The sequence below is a fragment of the Lottia gigantea genome (genome assembly GCF_000327385.1).
Source record: "Lottia gigantea unplaced genomic scaffold LOTGIsca_23, whole genome shotgun sequence".
Lineage (NCBI taxonomy): Eukaryota > Metazoa > Mollusca > Gastropoda > Lottiidae > Lottia > Lottia gigantea.
The window spans coordinates 377,823-399,634 of record NW_008708645.1 but is presented as its reverse complement, the minus strand read 5'-3'; the positions used below and the strand labels follow the sequence as shown (position 1 = coordinate 399,634).

At 34.9% G+C, this 21,812-nt stretch overlaps 2 protein-coding genes across 2 annotated transcripts; one reads left to right on the top strand and one right to left on the bottom strand.

Moving 5' to 3' along the window:
• Positions 1-748: 748 nt before the first annotated feature.
• Positions 749-1,675, top strand: LOTGIDRAFT_160004 (hypothetical protein; the record flags this gene model as incomplete). Its single annotated transcript, XM_009054894.1, has 1 exon — positions 749-1,675. One exon carries the CDS (start codon positions 749-751, stop codon positions 1,673-1,675), a length of 927 nt encoding a protein of 308 aa, XP_009053142.1.
• A 3,173-nt stretch (positions 1,676-4,848) lies between these two features.
• LOTGIDRAFT_231811 (hypothetical protein) lies at positions 4,849-10,266 on the bottom strand (the record flags this gene model as incomplete). Its single annotated transcript, XM_009054893.1, has 6 exons — positions 10,158-10,266; positions 7,740-7,824; positions 7,036-7,299; positions 6,790-6,821; positions 6,445-6,546; positions 4,849-5,094 (listed from the first exon to the last, which is right to left on the bottom strand). Exons 2-6 carry the CDS (start codon positions 7,801-7,803, stop codon positions 4,849-4,851), a joined length of 708 nt encoding a protein of 235 aa, XP_009053141.1. The 5' UTR covers positions 7,804-7,824; positions 10,158-10,266.
• Between the last annotated feature and the right edge of the window lie 11,546 nt (positions 10,267-21,812).

The window sequence follows — 21,812 nt, the reverse complement described above, 5'->3', positions numbered from 1 at the left end:
AGGACTGAGAAAAAACTTGGAAAAGCGTTGTGGAATTTTTAAAAGTCTTATTGTGTGTGGTACGTAAATCTCTTTTATGGCTTTATCCCTGTTGATTCTGGTTAGGTTTTAAATCCCAACCGCCCTACCGCCCCAACCGCTAATCAAAACTTGCGCTAAAATAAGTTTATTTTTTTTTAAAGATCGAACCGTTTTCAAGTTAGTGGCATTTCGGATGACATTAATATTATGAAATGCAGCACGAAATAAAATGTAAAAAAAAAACCTACTCTGTCTATGATTTTAAGGATTTGGATTTCAGTTACTATCCTTTTAACGGCCTAGTTTTAGGTTTTGCGTCTCGTTTTATTGTGTGATTCATTTTATTTTTGGCGGTGAAATTGGATTATTGTTATTTGGATCATGCGTAGTTTAAGAAACGAAATATTTATTTTTTCGTTTCATTATAAAAAAAAATGTGATTCTATAATATTGACGTCACCAAAAATTCTGTAAAAATTGAATATGTTTTGTTTCGCAGTATGAACCCTGCTATCTTTAAAATAAACAATACTCAATTTTGCGCAAATTTTTAAATATTGATAGGACACTCTCTTCCCCGAAATTTAAAATAGCATTATTCCCATGAGTGAGGTTTAATATTCAATTATATTAAATTCCAAATAATGATATTAATTTGTTTTGTTAACATCCATCATATTAAATCATGCATAAAAGGTAATATGATCAACATGAAATTTTTTCAGAAATGGAAGTTTTCCAACAGTTGAAAAATAAAGCATCTCAAGCTTTACCGGAGATTACACATGTTAGAGAACGAATTAGCACCAGTCTTCAAGAATCCTTTGACTCAATCCCAATTCGGTGGCCAAATTCTGGCCACAGAGATGAAGCATTTAGAAGAAGAGCAGCTTCATATGACGAATACTATTTGAGGATATCAAATACAAAAGCAGCCCTCAGAAGAAAGGAGGGATTGATTTCCCCTTTAATTAATAAATTCGACAGACTAGAGCAAACTATGACGCCAAAAAAGATGAGTGAAAAAGAAAAAGCAAAAGAACCAAATACCAGTCTCCGAATATCAAAAAGTGTCGGTTCTACATCTAATTTTGATTTTAATGAAAGAGTGCCTAGTTGTCGAGATATGAAGTCAGTTTCTTCTTACGACTCTGGTTTTAGAGAAACATCTATGTTTGAGTTTTTCATCCCGCAATATAAAGACTCTATAGCTGATGTGGAACTGGACACTGATCAAGTACAACTAACGATCAACCACGAACATAGAAAGAATGCACTCCATGTATCTATTCATCGCGCAACGTTAACTTTCCCCAATAATGGACGAATATACGCTAAATTATGCCTCCTTCCAAACAAACTTCAAAAAAAGAAGGGAAAGGCTATCGATTTAGCTAAAGCTAAGAGATGGGAAGAGGACTTTCGGTTCACTGATTTATCAATTGGCCAACTAGAAACATGTTCCATCAAAATCAAAATTTATCAAGAAAATGGCTTTTTTAAACGACCGTTTTTAAAGTATGGTGCAGTGATTGCTTTGAAGGATGTAGACATTACCGACTTCAGAACTACTGTTCTATCTTTAACAACAATAACCAACCAAATCACCCATCATTCAGCTCTTCGTCGTAAGAATGCGGGCGGGTGTGCCTAACTGTGGCGTCATTTTGATAGATTTGACAACAGATATTATCATGCTAGGATAGACAGAGATTCGAACACACTGCACACAATCGCTCAGCAGACGACAACAAAACTCTCTATGGATTGCGATGTTGATGGTGACCTTAAAAGTATATCAGATGAATTAAGATATAGTTTATATAGAACATATTTTTAAAAAATTATTTTTTTGTACGGAAGGCAATGAGTGCTAGTGTCATTACATCGTGCTCTTGAAATCATCCACATTCTACGCCTTTTATCAATTTTAATTTAATGTTTTCATTTTCTGTTTTGTACATTTTTATTATTTTTGTACTGGTACGAATAAACTGTTTACACACAGCTCACAAAATGAACACAGGATGCGGGACAAATCAATCGGTCTCTCTTTGAGTCGATCTGGCTGACGTCTATCATTTCATTTCATCATGTACGTAGTCATATCATAACTTAAAGATATGTTCCCTTATTTTCATTTATGAAAATGCTGATACTTATATGAATAGAAAGTAGAGGTGTTTTAATGACTTGGGAAAGTTTGTCTCACATGTACATAATTAAGTCATAATTAGCTAAATTTTAAGAGAATTACTAGCAGAAATCTAATGAGTGACCGATCAAGAAAGGTCAAAAAATATTTTTTGTTCATCCAGACTGTACATACATGGACATGAATGATTGGTTAAAACTCTTAATTATATGCAATAAGAATATAATGATATGATAAAGAATACATGATTCATTAGAAACACCAATTAATCAAATAGTTTGTTTCATTTGACACTAAAAAATAAGGAAACCGATCTTTAAGTTTTGTTTGATGGTCTATACATTCTGGAGAAAGGAGAGCTTGATTCTTCCACATGCACAGTCTTATGGAAGAAAAATACTTCTTTGAGAATTAGTCGCTGACGCCCATACTTCTCCTGTCTATGACCTTTCCGTCGCAGCTGTACGTAGACAAAGAGTTTCTAGATGATTGAGGCTAATTTGTCAATAATCAAATTATTATGACAAATTCTTTGAATTTGAATTCTTTGCTCAAAAAAATGATAAATATAACATCCTCGGATACAAATATATAATAAAAACAGACACAGCTTGTGGGGGGTTTTAAATTTGTTTCTGTTGTAAACATGTCGCTTAGATCGAATAAGCTTAATTGACCCTGTCATAATTGCTATTATTTTGTCTTATTAGGCCTATCGTTAATCTCATGTTTTTTTCCCACAGGTATTCAGTTATTAGGAAATGTTCTTCTTGTTTGTATATATTGATTATACATTGATTGATAAATTAAATGTTCATATGCAGTTGAAAGTTTTTGTGTATTCATACGCCGCATCCCATGTTGTCATAGGAGATGACGTCATTTGTAGGCCCTAGCTCATCGCCAGTGACTACCTGTTTTTTTTTCTAAAAATTTGATTGAGAGAACCCTCCAAGACACTCTGTGAGAGGCTTTCGACTATGACACCAAATAGTAGCCAAAACTTGAATTTACCCTCAGCAGTTATCACCCTTTGAGTCAATCTGTCCCCTATTTGTACCCCCGGTCTCGGAAGGCTGGCGCCGCCACTGCAGTACTGAAGCAACGGTTTAAGAGATGACGTACGTCAATCTGGAAAACGTATTTCGCCAATAACGTGGTTTCAAGGACTAATATGACAAAACCATAAAACGAGGACACGTTTTTTTTTAAAAGTAACAAACAGTTGTTAAATAAATAGATATATTTAGTGGTCCTGGTTTACAATAAACATCAAGACAAATAATAATAATAATTATGATTAACCCTGAAACTTAATATAATCTGTTAAAACCCTTGACATAAGACGGGACAAATAATCCCCCCCACTCGTTTGATAAACATTTAACTGTTGTTTTATCTATTACTAGGTACCGGTTGATATTAAATGGACGGAGACAATATCATAAAAATTTGGTAGGACGGTGTATCATTACTATTCAGTAAATGCATTTACAACGGTGTACCATTACAATACAATAAATTATTATACAATGATGTATCATATGCAGTAAATGCATATACAATATAATAGTAATAAAAACTATATGGAGGATATTACAAGCCTTCAATCACATGTGATTCTCGGTTACGTACCTACATTGGAAGGAAGGTAAAAGTAATATTAAGGCCTACTGGGAATTCCAGGAAGCTGAATATTAGCATCTGTTATTTACAAAATTAAATTTACAGTTCATTTTGTTTACTCGAACAGCTATCTGTTATATTTTCAATAATTTAAAAATATGAGCAAGGGTCATTAAGTTTAATTTGTACTTTAAAACATGACAATAAATATCAAAATATCACAGTTCAATATCACGTGACAATTAAATATCACAATACAATACATGTATATATACAATAAATAAGATACTATATAGTCGATATGCGTTTGGTTTTGATGTATAAATGGACGGAACACAATTACCTGAAAACGCTCCTGGATCTCTAACGTTATACATTAACGGAATAATACCTCTTAGAATGAACAAGAACAAATATAAATTTAATTTAGTCAATAGGAATATATATTCATCAGTTGGACTTACAAGGTGCCATGACTAAAGAATATAATATAAGAGTAATTATTGAAAAATGAAAAGCGTAGTTGAATAATTACTTAGTTTAATGAATAATTACTTAGTTTTATGGATTTATTAGATTATAGAGAGATTCTGCTCTATATTAACAACGCCGCGCAAGTACCCTGATGAATATAGACTCATTTTGGCCAAGTTTAACACTTAAAATTTTTTGGTTATCCTAAGAGAAGTATACCTTTAAGAATGTGTGTGGAAAAGGCTATATGCTGACATGTTTTAACTAATTTAAATAGGAGTTTTCCGTTTAACTCTGTTTTGAACGACAATTACTAAATGATGTGTTTAATAGCTGCAAAAGCTTTCATGAAGCATTTAATGTAGCGAAACATAACACATACCGCTAAAACTTTCTTCGCGATACGATTAACTTGAGAGTTGGTTTCTACCCAGGAAGAGGCGTAACTCGGTGGTACACTCACTACATAATATTACGTATGACGTCATTGCACATGTCACTTCGGCGAAAAAATGAGTTCGATATGAGAGAGGAAACGGTGTCACACCATGAAAAAATACCAAAGGAAAAAGTCACCGACAAGAATTTAACAAGATAGTCATTAAGCACAATAATAATTGAAAAACTGTATTCTGATGGAATTTTGAGCTACTACTGGCCAATAGTGTTGGGTCGTTACATAGATTGTCGGTGCAGCAATTGGACACTTCTGTAAATTCATCCAAAGTAATGGTTTGCCATTCACAGAATGATCTTTCATCACAACGTGCTTCTACTGTCTGTAAAATTTTCAGCGTTTCGTTATATCTGGCTCTAATCTGAAAAACAAAATAGTATTCATCTTTCATTTTATGTTAAAAATACGCTTCTAATGGAACTAGAACAAATTAAAAAGGACGTCATGGCACTGCAGGAACCTGTGATGGAGTCTATAATATCACGTGATGTATATTTTTCAAATTTATTTGTGTCTGTATGGCGTGATGTTTATGTAAAATCTCCCTGGTTCTAGCTGATAAGATATTCAGACATCGGATTAGTTATGTTGGCTGAACTAATTAACTTTTCTTCTTGATCTTCTCTCTAGAGAGACTGGCTTCACGTGAGGGATGCTCATAAATATCCCCGTTTTCACACTATTGTTAAGACATTTAAAAGCCTGATGCTTTGTTTTAGTGTCAGGAGTGAAAATTAGATCAGTTTTAAAGGGATTGTAAAGAGGATTTCTAAAGTTTTTATGTGTATCGGAGACACTGTTAGCATCGATTTGCACCATTCCACTTTTCAATCAGAAGTCTGTGGTTCCTACAAATCCACTAAAACTCTGTGTTTGATGACGTCGCTAATAGTAAAATATTTACTTTTATATATTTTCAAGAAAATGCATTGCAATTGCTGAAATTAACATATGTACAGAACGGATTAACAATCAACACGACTCATTGCTGAGTTTAATTTCACTTCCAGCCAAACGAATTGCCTCAATGTAGACTTGATTATTCGGTCTTATTTCTGGGATAGATTAATCTATGACTACCAGCCTCTTTCGCCATGATCAATATCTTTAAATGTACATTTTAACAAAGTATATTTACCAATGCATAAAATATCAATTGCTTCTTGTCAAATTTAGAATGATTTCCATTAATATTGTTTCAGTGTACTAATAATATTGTTTAATATGTTGTGGACATAGTGAAAATATTGACAAGAATGTTTAATGGAAAGTGTCACATTGCCAATATGATCCATATTTAGAAAACAGAATAGAAATTGTTCAAATAATAATATTATTACTCTAAGTTTATTTTGTAAGCAATATTTTATTTATAAGAAATGGATTAGGGAACAGGCCTATATGACCGTTTTGCTTTTTATATGGGCATACTTGTGTGCTGGGGGTCTGTACAGAAAACGGCTATCCTTGTGCCTGTTTTCTTTAGGGGGTTATTCTTCGATAATTCTATCAAGCATTTTGTTGTGGGGCAACCAACTAAGAATTTTGATTCAGTAAAGATAGATGGATACCTTGACCCTTTCGGTCGGTAAAGCAAATACCTTTTTTACTTTTATATCGGTTTAATTTACTATTGAGAGAGGGTGGGCCTTGGTTACGAAAATCACATCAGTTTGGGCGAATATACTCAATTAGACAATATAATACTCACATAGCATGAACCTTGTGATAAGCACTGTTTAGATGTATCTGTTTTATCAAATGATGAAACACAATCTTGTCCAGAACACACCACCTCGTGACATTGGAGAGTCTGAAATTAGAGAAAATATCACATTTTTGCTGTTGCAAGTTAATAGTGTAACGGCGTAAGCAGTAGTCGGGCTTATGAACAACTGGTTCTATAGATTTGAAGTCGCACTATAACACTATTGACATCTGGTGGAGAAGATGATCTGAGTGATAATAATCGCACATGTATATAGCTCGCTGGGTTTTGTAGGCTAGGGTATACTAAAAGCTAGATCGGTCTCGGAATTAACGGGAAATAACTTACCGGTGCAGAAGTTGTAGACGCGGGGTCACCTCCTAAAGTGAAAAAAATACAAACATACAAACTGGTTTATGGTTTAATCATAAAAAATTCAAAGGAACTAGCTGGTTTTGTATGTTTCTGGTAGATCGGGTGGGGTTTTCTCAAAATCGAAATGAGGTCATCATTATATCCACATGAATATCATCATTGTACAACATTGGAGCTATTTTTGTGATTAAATATTTTAAATATTTCAACCAGTCTTACCTGATCCTTCAACATTATCATCGGGATTGGCACGACGATATCGAGAGAGTGGTTTTTCAAATGCTTCAGATTCGAGAAAATCGGCCATATCCGCTCGTTGACGTGATGATGGGTGGTTCGGCGGTCTGTAAGGCGACGGTGTTGATTTGATGCTGGGTTCTTTCGTTGGCAATTTAACGCGAGTCTGTTCTGATTGGGGTTTGTGTAGAGGTAAAAGACCCTCCGTTTCAAATAAATCTTCTAACCTTTCATCATATGAAGATACTGGAAAGATAATTACCAAATGATAAAGACACTGAATTGCGACATTAAATTAAGTCGTACTACACGTGAGTCAACAGCTCGGTCATTCGTCGGGAGTAACTGAAATCTCACCGTGCGCGGGTAACTGCTGCGTTGTTTGCCTTGCGAGACAGTGCGTCTGAAATCTATCCTGTTTTATATTTATGGCACGGCTGAAGATTGATTCAATGTGTGCGCTCGACGTGAGACAATAGCTTAGTGAAGATCTTCTCAACGGCCAATGCGTTTAAGTTAAAACAATTCCTTTCCTTTCAATATACCTACACTTTTCAGATTGAGTTGCCATGCTTGGATTTATTACTATTCAGTGGCCAATATTTGTTCGGGCATTATTATAACCAATCACGTATTTTAAAATCGTTCCCTTCGCAGAATGAAAGAGACCTTGTAGCTCTACTTACCCAAGCTGGTAAAAATGTGACAGACGATGAAACAGGAAGTGATGGTGGATGTTGAAATCTTCATACTGTATTAAACTTTACTATTCTACAAAAATTAAATAATGTATTCAAACACCTTGGTGGTCTTCAACAGCTGATCAGGAAAGAATATCCTAACTCGATGTACATGGACGTGATTTGTCGTGATTCTATTGATATTATTAGGATTTAAAAAGGTATGGCTAATCCAATAGAGGGATGATCTCACTTCATTAATCCTAAATATCGATTATATACAATAATAAATCTCATAAGTCAGTAATATGCTTGACTTAGTGTTAGCCAATAATTGTTCAACAATGTCAGAGATTTGGAATATTTGTATATGGAGTTTATAAAGAGATTTGTTGTACAATATTAGAATATACCGAACTATTTCAATTATTTTCCTCGCCTTGAGGTATAAGTCTGCGAATATCACTTTATGTCAAGTTTATTAGCAGATCTTGAATCCTCCACCTGGTACATACGACCATTTACACTACTGCTATCACTACCAGTGCCGCATTGGAACCACTTTCAGCGTAACAAGTTTCGATCAAATTACGGTGGACCTTGTAAACTTCAACCGATTTGCATAGTTAAATTCATTAATATACCGGACCTGGTACTGATACAATTGCTAGGTGTAAAAAGGATATACTATCACGACCGTTTTATTTGCCACGAATTGATTAAGAGAGGTTTGGAGCTCTGTTTTCATTTAACTTTTTTTTCAACAACCCTCTTTCCATCAATTCAATCCATTTCATTCATCCTTCCATCTATTCCTTCATTCATTCTTATCAATGTCCCTAATCAAGCCAGATAATGGTATTATGTGATTTGAAACCTTGTAAGTCTATAATGTATCAGTAATTCACCATGGAAACGAAATAAACAAAACGTCAGATTCCCATAATTATCATTCACGGTAAAGATGGAGGCATGAAATTAAATATTAATCTAAACAATAGCCTATCTTATTGATTCATTAATTATTTAGCCACATACGTAAGTAATTACCAATTATTTGTGTCTGAAGAGACCGAATTGAGTGGATCTTACGGTTCGATGACCACTGCCCACTGGTCAACAAGTCAAACAATGGTGGTCATTATTGCCCCTAAGAGCAGAATGAAATGTATTAGGATGAATCTTGAAAGTCACTAGACTTGTATTATCAATTAATAAAATAGATTTTAAAATTACACAAGAATGTAATCCATAAGAAAAACCGCGTTTAAGAAAAATGAAATTGCGCTTCGGACACAACTTCGGATGCAACTTGCGCTTAAAGAACAAGATAATTTGTTGAATTAATTAAAACCCTGTGAATAGATATTACACGAAACTTGTTAAATGACTTTTCATCTCTCCTCAATCTACACGACATATTGCTTTGCAGAGGTCATGAAATTATGTTTCCCTAACCTAACTTCGTATGTCTGGGCATTGTTTAATTAGGTATAATATCTGGTCCTTCTCGGTTATATATTAATGAATGTGGATTAATGAGTATATCAGTTGTTCTTCTCTATTGTGTTTATTACAATTTCATTGTTAAATAAAAAAATGACATAATATTATAAAGTCATATCCATTTTTTTTCTCGATCAATGGACCTGTGAATTGAATCCAGTTATACATCGCTAATTACTTAAATGTCTGAGTTTTGCATTGCCAATTATTGAAATATCCGAATTTTGAATGGTCAAATTGTTCCTTTTTGTCATCCATTTATGATTAATTTTTATTTATTAACATTTTATGTTAATTTCAATTTTTTTTCGAAATCGAAAGTAAACAAAAAATAGTTTTATTTCGTGCGAATACAAAAAATATATTATTGAATTTGTGTGACAAACAAAACTGTAGACTTAATTTTAATTTCTCTCTCAATGAAAAATAACCTGTTTGTCACATGACTAGCTAAAATCTGCTGTCTTCTATTTATTTTATTTTACTCCTTTCCTCAGGTGTGTTTTTTTCTAATGCGGTTTTAAAATAGCTGGTTTTGCATCCCTTCCGGTGTATTTTGCCTGGGAGACATTCTAACATATCAAGTTTCCTAAATTTCATTACCAAACTTAGAATAATATAATATAATATATATATATAATATATAATATGAAATATTATAAACTTAAAAGTAGGAGTGGAAAAAATTTAAAATTCTTCAATTTAATTATATTTTTTATCCTTTTCAGACCACTATCGTCAAAAACAGTCACTGCTCCAAATAGACAAAAAAAAATAGAAAGTTAAAAATTGAAATTTGAAAGGTCAAAATTCTCAAAAACCAAATAGACCTGTTATCAAAAAAAGTTAGTAATGTATGTTTATTATATATACTAAGACAATTATATGATTTGGTCTGCAAAAAATGTAATACCTTACCTTATAAAAGTTAAATAATCCGCTCGAAAAACTGAATAAAAAATCTCTCCTTAATAAAGCCGCTATTAAGTCAGGGGAGAATCGAAATGACGGATTGGATGTTACGTTGTCGACTGTAAGGTAGTTAATGTCTAGAACACGCTGGTTGTGGATATTTATCAGATCGATCAATGATTGGCTGGTGAATGGATTAATTAGCGCTAAATCTGCTACCCTAACTTCATGTTCTACTACTTTTAATCTAACTAATCCTACAATTCTAATCTTATTGTCTTCTAATTGCTTAATATCTAACCCGATTTGATTGCGTGTTGCAAAGCAACATTGATAGTTTAATCTGGCGATTAGGTATAATTTCAGCAAATCTTTTCATGGTTGCTCTGGAACTATCCATCAACAACTGTAAACAAACGATATAAGAGTGATGCTGGCTAGGGTAGGTTTTGTATGAATTCTATGTCAGTGGGTGTGGACACGGCTTAATAAAGACATCGATATGGAAAAAAACCTCGCTCTCTGATAGAAAAATGTTTCTGAAATGCAAGAACCACAAAAGTCTGAAATTGGAATGTTGCAAAGACACGTAACCCTCAGTTATTATAATTTCCATAGATATTATTCCTATTAACCAGTTTTCTCTTTAAATATTTTCGGTTAACTCCTTCTGGAAAAACAGGAACTACGGGCGTTGGACGAAATTGGAATGACCAAAATGCAAGTTAAAAGTCCCCTATACACATAAACAATCCTTTTAAACCTCACTGCACTCTAGAGGTTTCACTTAGATTCCCGTGTCTGATCTTTCGAAACATTACTTGACCGCAATGTTACAACCTAAAATGCCTGGACGTCGCATTAAAGGGACAGGTAGGCCATTTTTTTGATTAGTCATATTTTAGTCTCAGAAACTGGAATTTTTCAGCCGAGCTTATCAGTAATAGTGTTCACAGATCACTGTCGAAATTTGAGCCTTGAAATCTATGTGTTTCCAGAATTATATCCGTTGGAATGTTAAAATGATGACTCGTCAATTTAAGATACTCTGTGATATATAGAAAAGACATATAGAAATAGTGAGTAAAATTCCTAGTTTTTAAAGGAATTACGTGATTTTCGTACATTTCTAGTATTCCTGAAGACTATTTACATATATTCAAGACTCAAATCAACCCCCAAAATGGGACATCTGTCCCTTTAATGAGGAGTACTGTCAGTGTGAATCACCAACTTGTTGATAACAGGTCCTTATTCAACAACTGTCCAATTTTTACTATCGTATCACTTTTGAAAAAAATGTTTTTGGAACTGTTTTTGGTGTAAGTACCACGGGGGCTGCTTGAACAAAGTCCACGGGCACCCACCCAAAAGGTGGTTGAGCCACTGGAACTATTGTGTACTATGAACACTATCTGTTCTATAATTTAAAATGTATTAGTGTTTATGAAATTTAATATCTGTGTTAACGATGGGTGTAAAATTCCGAATACTCCGACCTAAAAATCGAGTCGTAAATTCCGCGAAATGCTCTTTATCAGTTTGGGAAAAATTGGAGAGTTCGGGATTTCGGAATGCTACACCCACCGTTGTATCAATATCATAGCGACCGATATGAGATTGGCAGGAAGCGAAATCTAAAGTAGTAAATGGTCACAAGTGGCTTTCATTTCCATACCTGTATAAGTCAGTAATATTGCTTCACTGAAGGTAACCTGAGAGTTGGACGTATAAACACCATTAAATATTCAGTGATTAATTAGAATCATTAGGTCTCTTGGATCTGTATTTGGCTGTATTACGTCAGAAAAGTGAAGATTGTTTATGATGGTTATGTAAATAAAAATTTAAATTTAATATTGATGTCATTGGTTGAGAGCTAAATATTTTTTAAGCGTCCAGATAATCCAAGCTAAAGAACTGGAAATATTGGAAACTTACTATATCATGAACCGACAAGAATCGACCATCGAAAACGTAAAACGACCAGGAATCGAGCAGGAAACGACCCCCTGTCATTGATGCAGGTCGGAGGTGTTGACATGAGCTGTGCACGTTTAAGAACCCTCGACAGTTGGAATCCAGAAATAGCAGGTTATCCTGGCAAAATTGTCCTCGTTGCACCCTGCATGGTAGGACGTAATCTGCATACAACTCCTTTAAAATATAATTCCAATATTGTTGAACAAGAGAACAGTATTTAAAATAACCAAATCTTTGTGAGAGTTGGGGTGGGTCAAGGAATTTATCCGACGGACCTATGTTGGAAGGGAGTGGTCGTGGATCGCGGATTTAAGGAAAGGGAGAAGTATCAAAATGTTCCAAAGCACTGTCTGGACTCCTTGCAGAGAGGGAGCATTGCTATGAGGATATTCTCATAACATGTTTATTGATGATATATTTTTTCATATCTGTGGTCAAGTCAAGATTAATATCAAGGATTGTCATAATTAGACATTAACTGACTTTATACCTTTCATACCTTCTTTCATCTTCATCTTGGCTCCGGCCACTAACATCCACTAATGCCTACAGTGTAAATTAAAGAAAGACATGCACTAGTGAATTTCAGCGATACCTGCTATCATTGCTACCCAACCTCTAATTGGACAAGTCCACTTTAGTGGAATATTGTCTATAGGCGACAAAAGACAGAAAGTTGTATAGCACTTTTTTATTTATATATCAGTATAATAATAATAACATAATTGACATAATAACACTACAAGTAGAAAAAGGGTCATATTAGCACTCTTTTTTATATATCAGTTCGTAACATTTTTTCACGAGAGTTTTAGCAAGTGTCCTGCAGCATCCAAAAACTGAAGAGGCGTCTTTCTGTGTATGAACAAGTCATCTTTAAGGCGTTGGATTCTCTGGTCTATTTCAACATATACTCGCTTGCGGGGTAGAGGACGTGCACCGTGTATTAGCTGCGCAATCTTATCTGCTTTTTCAAGCTTCTGTAGGACTCTCACGAGGCTGTAGATTTTGGGTTGGGCTCGCTGAACAGTCTTATTAAGGTGCGCATGCCATCCTTCAAGGTGATTGTTGCTTCGCGGACCAACGTTGGTGTGGTGATTCCATATACCAGCACGGAACAAGGCATTATCGTCGACCCAAGTATTGATCATGTAGTCCTTGAATGACGTGGTCTGTGGTGTATTAGGGGCATCCTCCATTGCGTCGAGCCAAGATTGCTGAACCATGTTAACTGGTAGTGCAGCAGCACGTCTGACAAGGTTGTGGATTTCCGGGTTGTCTCTGTATTGATTGACCATCTCCAAATGTTGGACTTTCCTCCATACTGCTTGTGTAAAGTGGAAGAAGCACCCTCTGATATCTGTACCAGGCAACTCGTCCTCGACAGCTCGCATCACAGCAACTTCAAAATCAGTCTGTATTACTTGTGGCTGTAGAGGAGCTCCTGTGACCTGCATGACTGTCTCCTTTAGCTTCTGAAAGAGTCTGACATAAGTAGATCTCTGGCGATTGGGCAGCAAACAAAAGATCAGCTGCGTCATCTTAGATCCAACAAATCCATGCACTATATACAGCTGATTCCACAAGGCTGGAGCTGAATAGAATGTTCCATCCATATATGAAGTGTCCAACTCTTGTACAAGGTGAAGTCGCTCTTTAGTGGCAAAGCAAATGATCTTGTCATCATCACCATCATTGACACACATAAAGGGTCTGCCGTCTAAAGTCTGTTGCCAGGTACCTAGGAGCTGAACTTGTGCCAATGACTGCGGGAGGGCTGGAGTAGTCTTCCTACGCTGCTTGTAGAGACCACTTCTTTTTGAATAAAAGGACGGAAAAACTGCGGCAACATCTGCTTCCAACGTGGCAACCTCTTCCTCAAAGATGGCCTGGATTGGTGTTGTCTCAGCTTGGACCCTCTCTCTTAGAACACCTAACATACGGAACATAGTCATATCTTCTGCTGTGTGGTTATGAGGGCTGGAATTTCTGACAAAGTTTCCAACTGTTGTACACTTGCCTGTGCATCCAGCGGTTACACATTTCCAGTGTACACAGGTCTGTCTTCTGTTGTTTAGGCGGTACCGATATCCATCAAGAACGACCTGCTGGCCACCTTTCTGTGATGTAATATCACAACAAGGAATGATTGACAATAAATTGACATTATTCAGTTCTATTAGACTCCAATTAATAATATTTAGGTTAAGAAATGAAATCTAATATTGGAAGAGTTTATTCCTAGCATGGGTATGTTGTTTTCACTATGTAGGTATTATTCCAAACTGCTTTATTTTATTGTAGTCATTAGTAACTGTAGGCATTAGTGGATGTAGGCATTAGTGGACGACGCCTTCATCTTTATGATTGGGGATCGTCTCCAGCTAATTAGTTAAAAGGTTAAGTCAATTGGTGTTAAAAGGGACAGATTGCCATTTTCGGGGGTTGCTTAAGGTCTTGAATATATTATGGTTAGAGGCCCTGAGATCCCAACTCTAAGACATAGGATTGTTACCTGCTATTGTTAGTAGGTTAGAACCTAAAAAGGATGAGTTTTGTAAAGAAAATATTGGACTATAGTAGTCGACCTTTGTACTGTTTTTTATCATCATTGTGCAGTATAATTATTTATATATTTACAACATTTCTTGTATGCTATATATTATAGCATTTACAGTTTTTTTTAACATGAATTATATACAGTTTAAATATACACTTTGATTTTAAGTTTAAAACTATAAAACATATGTATAAGATCTCTTTCTCTCACTGACTCGACAGTCACACTAACTCATTCACCCGTACACACACTCGGGTGTTACTTACACACTGTGCTCAACACACAGACACAGCATGTACCCCCACACAGCACTGCATTTGTTCTCACACACATACATGCTCTCGGATACAGTTTTCCACTAAGTATTTTTTCTCACTAAGTTAATTGTTGTTTGAAGCATTATAAGGTGTAGAAGGGAGGTAAGTTGGAACTCTATTTTTTTTAATTTTCCCTGTGACGTCTTACGTGAAGTAAGTAAGTAAGTATGAAAACCGTTCCAAAGTCTAAAATAATAGAAAGTCTAGCTCACTTGTCGCCGATTAAAATGACCTAGTATTTAGGCACGAGTTACACCCCGGACATTATGGACATTAACAGAAACTAAGAGTGAACGTTAGTTGTCTTCGGTCTCTTGTTGCACGTGCAAGGTTTATTCCAGCGACGCGTTTAACTTCTGTATTTAATTTGAGTAACTTTTTAAGTTACTTAAGTTGCCTATATAATCAGTATTGTTCCCCTCCACCGAAATATCTCGCTCTTGAAAGATTTCCACGAATTGTGGGAGAATCTACCTCACTAGTCGCATCCCTTATTTTATATATATATTTATATATATATATTTATATTTCACACAAAAACAGTAACACTAAGCCCTCATCGGTTTTAAGTCGCTCGTGTAAATGTCTCGTAAAGGATTCATCGTAAATATTACCGAAACAAATAATGTTGTATAGTGTAATGAAACAAATCCAACATATGTAGCGGATTAAATGACATTCCGCTATTTTGTAGGTCGAAATTTTGTTTTGCTCAAATCTGTGTAAACTTTTTACCAATATCTAGAAAAATGTGCTCTTTAACTAAAAGAAAATCAAGTCGTTAATTTTCAAACGTCAAAAATTTTAAAAACATTGCGCTTTGTTTTGGCAAGCAGATTCGGAGAGAGATAAATATGAAATGATGGGTTGGAATATAATTCAATCTTTCGGTTGACCAAGCAATTTTGCGAAGTTTGGTGATATCATTATTAGGGCCTAAATGACATAGACTATTTATGAAGAGGACCTAGCTCTATCAAACTTAGGCTTTTAATTTACTAGGTTAGACGAATGGGTGCTTTCTGATCCAGTCGTCGACCCTCTACCCTTTATTCATCATAATTATGAATGGTGACGCGCCAATACTGGGAATAATTATTTATTATATTCTGGTGTTTCAATATTGATGTAACTTCTTTTTTGTATTATATCTTCTGTTTTATGAGGCGCCATATGGGAATTAAATTATTTGACAAAATTATTTGAAATAAGCAGATTATATGGAAATAAATGATTTTGTGCAGTCAAGATTATTTGGAAACCATCAGTTTTGACCGTTTTCATTGTATGCATCATTATTGTTTCAAACAATGAATCGCTACTATTTTATTGTATTCTTCTAATCAAACATTATAACTTCATGTTTATCAAACAATCAAAATAAGAAAAATCATGGTTTCCAAACCAGGAAATCGTCCAAATTGCTTATTTGAAAACAAATATACTACTTAAACTCATTGGATGGAAATAATGAAATTTTCCAAACCATAAAAAATGTTGGAATACATGGGATGGAAACAATCAAACACAAAATCATTGTTTCCAAACCAGTACTTCAAAAATTTGATTATTTCAAACCATGAAAATGCATTTAATTTTGATTATTTGCAACCCAACAAACCATAAAAGCACGGTTTTTCATACCACGAAAACTGCATGCATTAAATTCCCACTTGTCGCGATTAGATTATCTAATTTTGCTTATTTCCATCTTAGCAAACTAACCGTCATGGTATGTGCACATGGTTTGCGCAGTACACACTGATCTATATATAGTTCAGTGGCAGTAGCCTACACGGTTTTTAGGTTATTGTCATTGCTATAAGCGACTCTGATTACCGATTTAATCGTTCCAGGCGGCCTGTCATCATATATAGATAATATGTCTGTTTGGTAATCGGCAAAAATTGATTGGTGGGAGGTGGTTTCCAGGGAGCGTGAAAATACACCGAATCCTTCCTAAATTTCAAAATTTTTTAACTTTGAATTAAAGTTAAAACCTACCGACAGCAAGCCGATCGCTGCGGCGAAAGTATAAACCAAAAACCAGTCCGCTCTGGCTATATTGTCGTTCGAGCCTTCGGGGTTGACCAAACTGCACGGAAATTGCCCCGGGCCTAGGGGCAGAGCCATAGGGGGAGAGGGGGTGTTGTCCTCCCCCACTTTTAAAAAGTATGACTTTTGTGAATGGTGCAGAAAAATATATGGAAGCAAGCTTCAAGCAGTTCACCCCGACGAGCAATCAATAACAAATCCAGTAGGCTAATCATAAACCATCGTCCGTTACAGTTGAAAATATACTTCTGGTATTTATCAAATATGACGATGGTTTATCATTTAAGATTTTTGGAAGACTCTAAATGAATTATTTTAATGGACTTCAGTTAAGTTACACGTGAATATAAAAATTTGATTTTAGCATTTCTATCATTATGTTGTTTGAATTATAAGTAGCTGGTAATAAGATATTTCACATTTGTCTTTGAATCGGCGTATTAGACAAATCGGTAGAGCATGGATTAATGGCGTAAATTGACCTCCATACTGAATCAAATGTACTAAAATGAATAAATCAAGTGTCTTAAAACTGGACAAAATCAAATATTATAAAATCTACAGAATCAAATATCATACTATTCAATAATGTAATAAGGTTTATTTGCTTGGCTAACAACTGAATGGTAACTAACACTTTACCTAATATCATAAATATTTCACTAAACAATCACACCAGAATCGGTGGCAGTGGTATTGGATGAATTAAATATACAACAGATTAAGTAAAGGGAATAATTGGTAATAGTACAGCTTGATCTTTATTGTAAGTAGGAGACTATCTTTTAACCCCGTCACACTGGACTGCGAAGATTTGCGATCTTACAACGACATCTTATGGCACCGTTACACCAGAAAGGCTTTCTTAATGCGCTACCTGTTTTGAGCATGTTCAAGCCATATCAATTCCCCGATATAATTTTAAAAAACTATAAAAAAAATCTCTAAAGCTCATAGGATGTTGGTGACAGAAACAGAAAACGATGATCTTCAGTCACATTAATAGATAATATTCTCTATTATTTTAAAATTATTAAATTAGTAGCTGAATTTTTACCTCGGCCAGCGCTTTTGTAATTTCAATTATATACCACTCTTACCAATGTGAGCTTCCATCGCATTGTCCGGCAAACTATAACCGTAATAATGAACTGGATGTTATTGAAATGATATTTATGAAAACACAGAAAGTAATATATTTATTATTTACATAGTTTATAAAGTGATAATAATATGTGATAATTTATCATTTCATATGATGGATAAAGTACATGGCAACCACCAACACAAACATAGAATATGACATCAGGTGTTTTTAAAATTAATTATTAAATGATTACAGATTACTTATTTATATTGTCCATTTTCAACAGAAGTAATCAATTATCTATTTCTGTTTCTATCAGTCGCTACATTAACGGTCAGCTTTGGGAATATATTTTTCACTGGACAAAATTAGGTCCTCACATAGGCTAATTGTTTTTAAACGAGCGAATAGTGTCATTCATTCATTCATGATAATGATTGTTTTAAGGTTGTAATTTTACAGGTAGGGTAATTAGTATGTCCAAATGTTCAAGATCCTGTTGATATAAACCTATACATCATATTTTATAAATATCCTGACTTAAACTGTTCACAAACCACAAAATTCAAACTTGTCCAAGATCTCTTGTATATAAACCTACACATCAAATTTGATAAAAATCAGATAAAGATAGCCAGACAAGGTAACACCAGCTGTCTTTCAAAATCGCAATGATTATATTTTTGAATTGGAAACTCAAATAAATAATGCAAACCACTACCGCGAACTAGATCAACCAATTTTTATGGAAATTTTATGGAAACGGCTAAACAAATTAACAGTATTTTGAAAATTTTAGTAGGGACGTTTAAAAGGGGAGTAAAATTCCCGGGTCCACCAAGGGTCGGCCGGTTTATGCCGACCGATGACTACAACCACGTCATTGGTTGCCCAGGCTTCACTGAAATTGCGACCTAGCAGACTGTCAACCCGGGTTAGTAAATCCGCGGGTCCAACTCGTGTAAACGGGCCGAGGCTTTTTTAGCGCAAAACCGGAAATCCGCCAACGCCACATTTATACATTACCAAAAATTCATAAAAATCCGGAATCCGAATGGCGCGCCATACCTAAGGGTAGGCCGATTATTTCCGACTGTTCCAGTCGTACTTGAAATACACTACCGATTGTATTGAAAAAAAATGAGGAAATTAGATATACCAGATAACGCGTTTTTCATTTCTTTAGATGTAACGAGTATGTATACAAATATTGATCGGTTTAGACGCTGTTCGAAAAGCCTTTCTCAGAAACCCAAATCCTGATTTGTAGTCTGTAGTGGTTTAATATGTGAAACCGATCATTACTAATTTCAAGCTTTACTAAGATCTCATACCAAGTTTCATCAAGATCGGATAAAAAATGTAGTCTCTATCAGACCTACAAGCCAAATTGGACGCATTGAAATAATTCAAGGGAGAAAACTTCAAAATCATTAATCCATTATTACCATTTTTGAACTAGAAATTTATCAATAAATACATGCATACCAAGTGTCATCGAGATCAGTGTTTTTTTTTTTTACTTGCTCACAATACATTTTACAGACCAAAATCGACCGTTTTGGAGATAAACAGAGTGTACGGAACATGCAATGTTCTTTAAGCAACGTTACATGATAAAGATCATATAGCTCTCAAAATCCCATATTCGCGTCATTAATTTTGACTGGTAGAGAGATTACTTATAGCTAGAATTCGATAAGGCCTTCAAATAAGGGGTTCAAAATACAACAAAATTCCTGGGAGACAGTACACCAACCAGCAAGTGTGCGGCGATAATGGATCAGAGAGGAAGAGAGGGTAACAGGGAGGGAAGGGGACTACAGATCAGAAGGTATTGGAGTGTAGAGGATGGGACAGAGAAATGAAGAAGAAAGTTGAGTGGTTGGTAGATTAACAGAAAAAGAAAGGGTATGGGGGTTGAGCAGGAGATGAGGTGTAACGAGTGAAGAACAGGGGTTTTTTGAAACTGGTCTTATATTGAGAGGTACTGAGAGATCTATTATATTGCGATTGTACCACCGTGTAATGATTCGAATTACGTAATGATTTATCATTGGTGACCGCCACGCCAACTCTCTATATAGCCGAATAGATACTGTCTTACACTGACAACAAAATTTGAGAGTCAGTGGTTTACTGCTTTACCTGTGGGGGGAATTCCCTCCACTACGTAAACCAGTTAACCGCTGAGGCTACTTATGAAAATTTCGTAAACTAAAATTGCAGAGAATTCCTTCACTTAGGTAAAACTATTTACTGCTGTAGACTCCAGATGATGACGTATGAAATAATTTAATAATAATAATTATATAACTATATTGTATAAAAAGATACTGCCTAATATTACTAGACCTGGTGAAAATTCTCATGAAAATATACTATTCAATTAATTTGCAGATTGTCGTGATAAATTTTAATTGTGGCTAAACATAGAAAATATTGGATCGAAAAAAGGGTATTTTAAATTTACCCACCCACGCCCCCTTTCCACCACCCGATAGTTAGTAAATTTCTGAATAATCAAACATCTGGCGTAAAAGTACCCTAAATACTTCAAGTACACTACCATAATAATGTAAAATACCAAAAAATTGCAGGTCTTGGCCCACTATTCTACATCCAATAAAGAAAAAAAACCTTCCTCAACCGCAACAATTGAACAAAACATTACACGTACAGTTAATGAAATAATATAAAATGAAAACTAACTTACTTTACGTTATCAGTGTTTCGAACTGGTCGATGAAAAACCTGCTATTTGAAACTGTGACTAAACACAAAATTTGATAAATTCCAAGCATCTAAGATCAAACAACTATAATAATTGGTTAATACTACAGTAACAGAAAAGGCTTATCGAACAGTTTGTCATCCATATCTGGGTTTACACTATCATTAGGCCTATCGTGCAAAAACTGTTAACAAATTAAATCTCGAAGACCAAGATACATCGATACAGTTCAAAGCAATGTATTAGGAGCCGAAAGGCAGGCATACGCAATGAAACTCCATAACGTTATCAAGACTATATCACAAAAAGACCAAAACTTGCTACAGAATCACCATTTAGCTGGTTTATCAAATATAATATATTCAGGATCCACAACTTTTCCAATAGTAAATTGCATATATTTCATAATAGATTTCGTCAAATGTCGTCAAAAACCTTGGCGGATTATGATGATTACTTTAGATCTTCTTGTTTTTTTACGATATCTTAGATAGGTTTTATTTCTGGAACGTGGTTGTATTATATTCTTAAACTATACCCTTACAAATATTAATGATCATTTCAGGGTCAAACCTTTATATCTTGGTATTTCGAACCAACTAGGAACGAATTGAGTGAATGGTAAGGGTTGGGTTGACCGAGGTCGTAATGGCTATAAAACCATGTTACAGTCTACTTTGGTTTTTGTGACTTTGTTTATTTCAAGTGGTCTACAATTGTCAAGGCCACCAACAATACGAATTCGGATTTCAGGAAATATTCAAGACAGACGGCTACTCATACTGTCCATAATACCGCGGGTTTTACTTCTTTACTGATAATGATCTCCTGTATTCATATTCAAAACTGGGCGAGCGTCTTTTCTTCATGGGGGGGGGGGGGGGGGGGGCTTCTTTTACCCCCTTAAAAAAAACCCAAGCCATGT